This window comes from Callithrix jacchus, chromosome 8 (assembly GCF_049354715.1).
Source record: "Callithrix jacchus isolate 240 chromosome 8, calJac240_pri, whole genome shotgun sequence".
In the NCBI taxonomy this organism is placed as follows: domain Eukaryota; kingdom Metazoa; phylum Chordata; class Mammalia; order Primates; family Cebidae; genus Callithrix; species Callithrix jacchus.
The window spans coordinates 25,696,561-25,707,077 of record NC_133509.1 but is presented as its reverse complement, the minus strand read 5'-3'; the positions used below and the strand labels follow the sequence as shown (position 1 = coordinate 25,707,077).

The 10,517-nt window shown below is 50.3% G+C and overlaps 1 protein-coding gene across 1 annotated transcript; it reads right to left on the bottom strand.

The window, feature by feature from the left end:
• Window positions 1-1,020: 1,020 nt before the first annotated feature.
• Window positions 1,021-8,916, bottom strand: CRABP1 (cellular retinoic acid binding protein 1). Its single transcript, XM_002759843.6, has 4 exons — window positions 8,751-8,916; window positions 8,024-8,202; window positions 5,594-5,707; window positions 1,021-1,319 (listed from the first exon to the last, which is right to left on the bottom strand). The coding sequence occupies exons 1-4, from the start codon at window positions 8,818-8,820 to the stop codon at window positions 1,269-1,271; spliced, it is 414 nt and encodes a 137-aa protein (XP_002759889.1). The 5' UTR covers window positions 8,821-8,916; the 3' UTR covers window positions 1,021-1,268.
• Window positions 8,917-10,517: the final 1,601 nt, after the last annotated feature.

The window sequence follows — 10,517 nt, the reverse complement described above, 5'->3', positions numbered from 1 at the left end:
TGGATGTCTGCTCTGCCAGAGTGTGAGCTCTTTGAGGGTCTCCTGGCCTCACTCATGCCCAAACACTGTTGGGTGGCATACTCTGACCCAGCTTTGCTGAGAACCCTTGTGCTTAGAATGGCAGGGACAGAAGCCAGGCAGTGTAAATGAGGCAGGGGCAAAGACGGGGTCTAAGGGGAAGCAGAGGATATGAGTTCCATTTAAAAATGGGAAGCTGTCTGGCCAGTTGTTTCCCTGTAGAAATGTAGGTCTGGAGATACCAGATTTCCCCAATTTTTCATTTAAGGGAATAGAGAGTCAGATTGTGAGAAATCTACTGATTTTCAAATTTAAAAGTTGGCAGCTGTGTGGGTTGTTGACTGTGTGCACATTCAGATCCGTTCTCCCCCTGGCCACACCTGGGAGGGTGACACCTGTGAACAGCACCCTCTTCCCTGCCCTCTCCATTCCACTGGATTTGGCCAATGAACAGAATAGGTAGAGATTGAAAGGTGGGAGGTTAGGATATTCATCCCCCTTGTTCCAAGCCGAGCTTCCCCCGACCCCATAAACACTGGGACCATGGTTTTGGCTGTGGCCCCTCTCCTGGGTTATAGCTCTCATGGTCTGGTGACCCCTCTTTCCCTTCTGTTTTCAGGCCTGGGGGTGGCTCCCTCCACTGCTAGTCTTTGGATGCCTCCCCATCCTTTGCTGGCTCTATTCATCCTGCCGCTATAAACAGTCCCTTCATTATGAGCTCTCTCCAGTTAAATGTGCCCTTTCCTTCTGGGAACTACTGATAGCAAGTAATTCAATTAAACAGTCAGGCTGGGAGGTGGATTCACACCTGAATCTGCAGTGTGGCTCTAGCCAGTCTGCGGGAGCCCAGCTTGCAACTGCCGATGTATTCTCAAAGCCCCACACCGAGGCTAGCAGGCGGAGGCTGAGAGCATCGCATAGACTGACACAGTGCTGAGGACAACAGGCACACAGTAACTCCCATGTTGAAACTGAAGAGGCATACCAAAAAAGGGAAAAGCCTTGACACATGTCCAATGAGTTTAATGACTTCTGAAACCGTGCAAATGCCAAACTATGGAGCACCAGGGATACAAGGGGCACCAAGGCCTGGGGGGCGGGGGGGTGGGCACTACAACATTGTCAGAAGGAAAACGGGGTCATCTAATATTGATATGGGGGAAGGGCGGACCACGGGCAGCTCAGAACTACGACATATTCCTCAGGGGAACCTGCATCCCTTCCTGAAAGTAGCAGCAAGCCAGCTACCTTCACTCTCGGACATAAATTCTGGTGCAGACCACGTCATCGGCGCCGAACGTCTGCAGAGAAGAAGTAAAGGAAAACCAATCAGTGCAGATGCCTGTGCAAAAATGTTTAAAGCATATCACTAATAAGGCCACTTACTGCCCCGTTAAAAACGCTTTGTGACAGACATTCAATTTCCTGTGTGTGTGCTCATGCTAAGTGTTAAGGGATTTTTTTTCCCCCTTAAGCTCTATTGGCAGAGAGGTAACCAGGGTATGGAATTATGTTATATACCATTTTTCTTTGCTTCTGGAACCTACAAAATGCTGACATAAGCAATGCCAGAAGTTTTGATTTTAAAATTAAACCAAAAGGGGAAGAATGTCTTAATGGACATTTCTGATGTGGCTCTGTCTCTTTTCAAATGACTTCAAGATAGAAAGAAGCTCAAGCAGCTGGGGCCACAGGGTCCAGCACTCACAGCCAGTTCTATTCTTTGCTTTGGAGATGGAATAGAACTGCTTTCCAGGAAGCAGTCATCTAACCTGGGAGACAGGCTGAGATGCTGTATATGTAATACTCGAGTTACCTACAAGCTAGAAAATTGGTCTCAGCTGCAAAAGCACAGCGCCAGCATCCAGACCGAGCCCTGCCACTCACAGCTGGCTAGGCTTGGGCAAATGTCTTCCTCTTTTGACTTCTTTGGGAAAGGGGCTGGCAGGGGGTGGCATTGAGGAGGGGGTGGAATTGACAAGATGATAATCCCAAAGGCTCTTCCAGCTAAAAGTCTATGGCTCTTTGTTTGCTATAGGGAGGACACAAATCATTATATAGATGGAGGAGAACTTTTTTCTGCTGGCCCCTAAAATGATATTGCCTGTAAGTAAATTGTCTCAACTTTTTCCAAAAACTAGCAATGATTCACAGGCCTGGTCTCCTGGGCCTCTCACAGGCAGTTAGAACAGGGAAAGCAATACATGTGTTAAAAAAAAACAAAACCAAACCAAGAAACAGAAATTCCCCTCTGTAGACCTGATATGTTTGTTTGCAAATGTACATTTATCTGCCAGAAGGTCCTTATCTTTCAGATTCTCAAAGTGGCCTGAGATTAAAGAGACGTTAAAACCATTGAACGAAGCATTTAGCTCTCTTAGGATCTTTATATTCCTTCCCTGACCTGTTAGTTGGTCATGAGATGCTGTCAGGGAACATATGCTAAAACATTATCCCGACACGTGTGCTTCAGGGAAATAGTTCTAGTGCTTAGAGATGAAGGAAGCAGATGCCCATCACTAGCTTCTTTTCTTTTTGAGACAGAGTCTCACTCTGTTGTCCCGGCTGGAGTGCAGTGGTATGATCTAGGCTCACTGCAACCTCTGCCTCCCAGGTTCAAGAGATTCTCCTGCCTCAACCTTCCAAGTAGCCAAGATTACAGGAACATGCCACCACACCCAGCTAATTTCTGGGTAATTTTAGTAGAGATGGGGTTTCACCATATTGGTCAGGCTGGTCTCAAACTCCTGACTTCAAGTGACCCATGTACCTCAGCCTCCCAAAATGTTGGGATTATAGGCATGAGCCACCACACTCAGCCACTAGCTTCTTTTCATGCTAGGGATCTCCTAACCAGACTGGCAGTTACACCTACTTCTGGACACCTTTGTCCTAGCCTCTTCTCTATTAGGAAGAAATGCAGGTGATTCTGTATGTTAGGGGGTGTGGGGCATGGCATTCCCACCTTAAGTCTGCCTCTCAGACGTCTGGATGCCTCAGAACTATGCACATTTTCCATAATTTTTTGAGTCCTACAGCCATGGACTGTCACATGGAATGCCAGTGTTTGGGGATTTGATGCTGTGCCCTGGAGAAACTATTCTCGCTAGCTGACAAATGGCTTCAATACGAGAAGAAATTGCAGCATTTCCAACCACATTTGAAGTGGGCTTCTCAGCCTGCAAACTATGCTTAGAGGTTCCCGACAGAAACTCTGTAGAATATTCCAGAGTGGTTGAGGGAGTATACTCAGTTTTCAAAGGAATGCAACTTATAGCCTGGGGACAATTTACTGTTGGCGCTGGGAGAGCTTATTTCAACTTAACTAGAATAATCGCCTCGTTATATAGAGACTGCATCTCCCTGCGTTTTTAATGATAATAACCCTTGAAACAAAAGTCCACATTTCAGATCCCAAATGCCAAGAGTTAATGCTCCCTTTCCCTTTGAGGCTTGTATATACGTTTGCTGTGCCTGGGAAGAATGCAGGGTTAGAACTGCAGTTGAGGGGAGGGAGAATTTGAGAGTCATGGGGTCCCTGTAGCAGAATTTGGCCTGTGATTCCAGCTGCACGTACGCTACACAAGTTAATAAAATCACGCTTTGTCAGAGCAAACCGAGCCTCATGAACCCTCAGCTACACTCAAAAACTCTAAAATCATCTCCCTCTTGGCTGTCTCTGGTACCAGTAAACCATATGTGCCTTTTCTCCTAAATTTCCACGTCTCAGCCTCAAATTGCTCCCCCAAGCCCAGCAAATATCCCTTCCCTGGAAACAATATTAACCAGGTTGCAAATTAAGCCAGTCCTTTCTCTGTGAAAGGAGAAAGCATGTTAAATCATTCCAGGGAAGGACAAGAGGAGAGAGAAAGATCAAGCAGTCTCAGTTCAAGTAATAGCTCAATTTAGGGTCTTCTTGCAGAATAAACATGTAATTTTAAGGCTAAGCAGGACCTCAGGGATCAGGCTGAAGCTCAACCCCTCATTGTATAGCAGGGGAAAGAGCTTGGGAAGGGAAGGGCCATGCCCAGGTCACACTGCAACATTCCTAGCACCCTTCAGCAGGCAGCCTCCTATTCACAGCATTTCAGGGTGACATTCACTAAGATGGAACAGAGGTTAACAAAGTACCTAATGGAGAACAAAGGATATAATTTCCTGCTTACCCAAAACAGCTTTTCCCATTTCTACTCCAGAAGAAAAGGGTGGTTGTAAAAATCTTGATTAGTTCTTTTTTTTTTAATTTTGAGACATGGTCTCAGCTCTGTTGCCCAGGCTGGAGTGCCGTGGCACAATCACAGTTCACTGTAGCCTCAAACTCCCAGGCTCAAGTGATCCTCCCACTTCAGCTGAGATTACAGGCTTGCGCCACCATACCCAGCTAATTTGTCTTTTTTTTTTTTTTTTTTTTTTTGTAGAGATGGGGGTCTCACTGTGTTGCCCAGGCTATTCTCAAACTCCTGGGCTCAGCCTCCCAAAGTGCTGGAATTAGAGGTGTGAGCCACCAATCCCAGCCAGTTCTGAAACACAAAGGGAGAGTGATGGGGGTTGTTCTGCCCTCAGCCTTCCTTTGTTCTCTATGTAAAAAGTCGGAGGAAGTGTGTGCTTAAACTGCAGAGGTTCTAATTTGGGCTTGCCAGGTAAGTTTTGTTTGGGTAGGAGTGGGTGTTTAAAATGTTTTTGTCTGAATACTTTCTCTTTTTTTGGAGACAGAGTCTCTGTCGCCCAGGCTGGGGTACAGTGGAACCATCTCAGCTCACTGCAACCTCCGTCTCCTGGGTTCAAGCCATTCTCCTGCCTCAACCTCCTGAGTAGCTGGGACTGCAAGCACGAGCCACCATGACTGGCTAATTTCTGTATTTTAGTAGAGACAGCATTTCAGCATGTTGGCCAGACTGGTCTCTAACTCCTGACCTCAAGTGATCTGCCTGCCTCAGCCTCCCAAAGTGCTAGGATTACAGGCCACTGTGCCTGGCCAGTCTGAATACTTCTAAGGACAAGCCTACCTTTTCTAATTCTAAAGGGGCTTATCTCTCCACACTGTGTTACACTCAGACACTTCCCAAATTAGCATTCATTGCCTGGCTCCCAAAGGCCACTGGAATCTGCAAATCACAGGTAAAAATGTTCTCTAAGGTTCTGAGGGCTGATGTGATAAAAATTACTGAAACCTTTCCCAGCCAGCAAAAGGGGAAAAGAGAATGAAAAAAAAAAAAACCTTGTACTGTGTGAGCATGGGGATTTCACAGAGCCCAGGCACTCCAGCCTGATGAGAGGGGAGCTGGGCTTAAAGCATGCCACCACCTCTGGGCTGTGTCAGTGTGGGTAGTGGCAGGCACTCCAGCCCCGTCTCTAGCCCCTGTTCCGCTCTTGAGCCACTCCTCTTTCCTGCCAACCATTTAACAATGATTTCCTCTGACCTCAACTGTCATCTCGGGTTTTCTGCTCTGAATTTAATCCAGGACAAACGGTGTCTTTCTCTGAATGGCTGAGTGAGGAGGACATATTTGTGGGGCCCATCTCAGGCACCATCCAGAGGAACTTCAGGATTATTTGGGGGTCATGGGGCCCCTACCAGGATAAGTTCATCGTTGGCCAGCTCACGGGTCCAGTAGGTTTTGGGACCGTCCCCTTCAAGAAGAGTTTGCGTGCAGTGGATCTTGTTCTCATTCTCCCAAGTGGCTAAACTCTGCAGGCGGGAAAACCATTAGTGACATTAATTACAGTCTCAGCAGCGGGAGCAGGGACAACAATGAGCATTGAAAAATAATTGCTGTGCAGAGAGAATCAACACATGGTCCCTGTCAGCAGGCCACAGATTCTTCTTTGCTGAGCCTTATAAAGTCCAAATTCAGAGTGCTGGTCATAGATTTTAAGGGGTATAAATACACCTTATATCACACACACACACACACACACACACACACACAGTCTCTCTTACTGAAGTAGCAAGGTCTTAGGTATGCTTTACATCTATAGGAATAAAATTTAGAGCATGAAATCATTCATTTATATAAAAATTAACTACCCCTTCAAACAATTTGGGTTATTTTTATTTTTATTTATTTTTTGAGATGGAGTGCAGTGGCACAGGCTGTTTATTTTTTGAGATGGAGTGCACTCTGTTGCCCAGGCTGGAGTGCAGTGGCACAATCTCTGCTCACTACAACCACTACCTCCCAGGTTCAAGCATTTCTCCTGCCTCAGTCTCCTGAGTAGCTGGGATTACAGGTGCCTGCCACCACTCCCAGCTAATTTTTTTTGTATATTTAGTAGAGATGGGGTTTCAACACGTTGGTCAGGCTGGTCTCGAACTCCTGACCTCAGGATTTTAAAAGCAAGAATCTTCACATCAGAAAACCACAACATTTTACAACAGTTAAGACACGAATTTTGTAACCACATCTGTCAGCAGATCAGGAGCCTGATTCCCTGAATGGATTTTGGGATAGGAACATCCTTTCTGTCCACTCCTTATCAGATGTAGTGCACCCCTACGCTGATAAACGTGGGTATCTTTGGCTCTGAAGGTTAAAATACTTCCGCTTTCCAGGTTACACCCCTTTAGAAAACTTTTAAAAAGCAAATCAGTCTGAAGGGACTTCATGATTTTGGAGGCGGGAGGCGAAAGAAAGGATCTTCTGAAGTTTTCCGCAGTGTCTGCACAAAGCCAAGTGTGATGCAGCTGGGCTGGAGGGCGGGCCAGAGCTGAATGTGCACATACTCAGTTTTTAACTAACACATGGGATACATTCATTAGGCAAGGTGTGGGGGATGGGGTGCAGAAAGCTCCACTCTCCAGGGTGTTGTGTGAACCTTTAATTTTTTAAAACTCAGAATTACCCTCCCTGACAGCAGCCACCATTGGATGTCCCCAAACTGAGCCCTGTCTATCACCAAGCCTCCTCCCTTAGACTCCCAGCCCTTCACTCTACCGGTCCTGATCTTTGTTTCTGCAGCGGAGTTTGGGCTTCAGATCTCACCCCCTGCAAGCCTGGACATCATTTTCAGGCTATAACAATTCTGGGAGCCACAGATTGCCTCCTGGATCAGCCTGCTTCTGGGGGGCTTTGTTTCTTTGTCCTTCCAAGCCCAGTGCCCAGAGAGTCCCATTCTGAGATCAGACAAGGCACTGCTCAGGAAAGGTAAAAGACAATTTCCCACTTTCTGGAATATTATGACTTTTTTCTTTTCTAAAAAAAATTGGAGAAAGGGAGGAAGACTTTCTGTCACGTTTTAAATAAGTGGTACCACCACCGATTATTTTTCCATCTGGTTAACCAAATGCAATTTTCGCCCATGCAAAAAAGGAACGTACAACCCCTTGCTTCAGTCCACTGGTTCATCCCTGGGCCGACGTAAGGAGAAATTAAGAAAAACTCTTGCCCTTGAGGACTAAGAAAGGGCAACTAGTCCATTTTCCCAGCCAGAACGTGCCTTGCTTTTGGAAAGACTCCGCCGTTTCTTTAAGGAACCAAGCTGAGGGCGGGTGGGGAGAGGTGCCGGGGTCCTCGGGACTGCTGAAACTGAATCTAGAGCGTTCCCAGGCGGCCCAGGGACCCTGGCGGGCGCGGGGTATACAATGGGAGGGGAATATAAGAGCTGCCGCTTCACCTGAGACAGGAAAGGTGGCAGCAGCCCGGCCCGAGAACCTGGCGGCCCCCTGCAACCGTTCCTTCTCCTGCGCCTCCCGCACTCGGCGCCGCAAACCGCTGCAAAAGCCACAGCTGGGAACGCAGAGCAAGCCAGAGCCCGCTTCTTAACCGCGGCTGTTAGCACCTCGGGAGGCGGCTTAGGGATGGGGTTGAGATGGAATGAAGGTAATACTTTCTGTCAAGCCAGGGGCAACTAGGATGCACAACCCCCTCTGCAAACAGCCAGAGCACACACCCTGCAAGGAAGGCGCTCCACAGGCTGCAAAGGGAGACGTAGGTTTCTCCAGCCGCAGTGGGCCGTGGGCACGGAGGGGGGACGCGGGAACGCGGTACCGGCTCTGGAGCCTCACCCTGCACTTGCGTCCGTCCACGGTCTCCTCCTCAAAGCCTTCTCCGACCTTGAAGTTGATCTCAGTGGTGCGCACCGTGGTGGATGTCTTGATGTAGAACTGATCCCCGTCCTGGCGGATCTCCACGTGAGGCTTGGACGCAGCCGCTACGGCCACTTTCCTCAGCATGGCGTTCACACCTGCGCAGGGTGGGCCACAAGCTCGGGTCACAGAGCCTCGCGGCCGGTCTCGGGACCGGTCTGGCACTGCTCATACCCTCTAACTTTAGAAAGGGGCCTTAAAATTGATCCACTCGTTTCCCTGCCCTCGCCCTTGTTTTCGAGATGAGAAACTGAGGCACAGAGAGGGTAAGTGACTTTCCTCGAGTTGCACAGTGAATTCGTGGCAGAGCCTGGTCTCAAATCTGAGTCTCCAAATTTAAGTCCCTGACCCTCCTTGCTCTCTAGTAATCTCTCCTCGCTATGATCGAGCACGGGGTAAAGTCCGCACCTTAGAGGAGGGCACCAAACATCCCCCCAAACGTTCGTTGAAGGCGTGGGTTCCGGGCTCACTACTAGCTGCTCCGAGACCCGGTGCGCCTGGGAGACAAGGCGTCGTATCGCCCCGGGGACCCTCTCCTGCCTGGGCTCCCCAACGCCCACCCCCTCCGGGACCGGGCGCCCCCTCCGGGACCAGGGCACCTCGGGGCCGCCTCTCCCCGTCGGGGCGCGCCCTCTGCGGCGCTTACCCAGTGCCTTGAGCAGCTCGTCGAAATTCTCGCTGCTGCGCATCTTCCAGGTGCCGGCGAAGTTGGGCATGGTGGCGGCGGCGGCGGCGGCAGCGAGAAGGCGGCGGCAGGTACGGACAGCGGCGGCGCAGCGGGCACGCTCTGAGCTTGCAAGGCGGAGAGTGGCGCTCTGCGCCCAGCGCGGCGCGCCTTGAGTCACTAGGAGAGCGCCCCCCACCCCGCCGCGCTTCTGGCCCCGCCCCGCCGGCCCTGCCCCCGCCCTTCGCTGCCCCTGCCCGGTGTGAGCTCAACTCCCAGCCTAGTTGTGCCCCAGCCTCCAGTGGTGCGGGCACCCGCTCTCCAACTGGGGGCGCCTCCACCTCGCTCAGGACACCCACGTCTCGCTTGAAAACGAGTGGTGGGAGAGGGTTAGCTGAAGCAAGGTTGTCTTGGAGGGGTAACTGCTGAAGCTGGGCGGTGTGGGCTTGCGTTACCATTCTACTCTTCTCTCTACTTTGAATTTGTTTGGGAATATCCATAATATAAACCTAAACTGGGTATTGGGGCCATCAGGGGATGGAAGCCACTCTTTTCACCTCCAGTCGTACCTACCGGGTGTGCCCAGACGGTCCCCCTTCCCTCTCAGTCCGGGATCCTATTCTGCAACCCTCCCCACCCCGCCCCCCCATCCCCACCCCCAACAGGACGCCTGGGGAGTGAGTGGCGGGAGACCCCAACCCCCATCAACACCAGCCTGGGCACTGCTGCGCGAATCCACGGGCTGCGGGTCCTCCGCGTTCCCAGTGCACGAGGGGGCCAGACCTATGTCAGGGCTCAGGACAAACTGTGGGTCGAGAGGCGTGGACTGAATGAGCTCCAGAATCCGGACTAAGTGCGGCCTGTTTTGCAAAATCATGAGGCTTTGCACTCTTCGGGCACGCTGTGAGGGCTGGGAGGAAGGCTTCTCCCTTCTCTCTTGGCTCCCAAATAACGTAAACACCACAACCTAAAGTCCCCTCGGTGTCTCCACTAAGGACACAAACATTTCGCCGTTGCTCTCGTAGCTCTTCTCTGTAGACCCCAAATTTTCCTTCCAGCCTTTTCCCACTGTTTCACCATCTGCACACCTCAGCCACACTGCACAACTCAGGATTCTACAGCGCGCCATGCATTGTCTTATCTCTAGGCTTTTGCCCATGCCATGACATCTTCCTTGAATGCCCCTTTCTTCATCGGGTTAATCAAATCTTGCCCATTCACCAAAGCCCATCTTTATGCTGCCCTTTTGGTGAAATTCAGTTTCCTAGTAAACTGGGATTCTTTTTCTCTGAATTGACAGAATCCTTGCCTGGTTCTGCTCGTGTTCAAGTCTTAGTTCTGCCATACATTGAACTCCTGGAGGGCAGTGATTGTTTATCCACTTGTCCTCCCTCCTAAGGCTCAGGCGGGTGGGGCTCAGTAACAGTGCGTTGATTTGAGAAGGATGTGAGTGGCCGCCTGGGGTGAAGACTGACCTGGGGGGAATCTGTGCTGAGTGCCTGCTGAACAGGGCCCTGGACTTCTCAAAGTGGCTGGGGCTGTGCTCCTGCCAGGAGGCCCGGAGGAGCTATCTAAGAAAGCAGCCGAAGACAGGAGTGGGGAGAGGGGCTATCACCAGGTGGAAAGAGGCATGGGCAGGGCCGGCATTCTGGATGTGCAGTCACACAGGGTCATGCACTTAGAAGGTCCTGGTGGTTAGATTGGAAAATGGAAAAGCAGGAATGCTCTGCTATTGCCAGCTTGAACATC

What these genes read in the sequence shown, in the direction of transcription:
- CRABP1 (XM_002759843.6), bottom strand. Translation starts at nt 8,820, where the DNA reads ATGCCCAACTTCGCCGGCACCTGGAAGATGCGCAGCAGCGAGAATTTC. An exon ending in TGGACGGACGCAAGTGCAGG is followed by an intron (nt 5,708 to 8,023) that starts GTGAGGCTCCAG and finishes TCCCGCCTGCAG; the next exon opens with AGTTTAGCCACTTGGGAGAA. An exon ending in CCAACGATGAACTTATCCTG is followed by an intron (nt 1,320 to 5,593) that starts GTAGGGGCCCCA and finishes TCTTCTCTGCAG; the next exon opens with ACGTTCGGCGCCGATGACGT.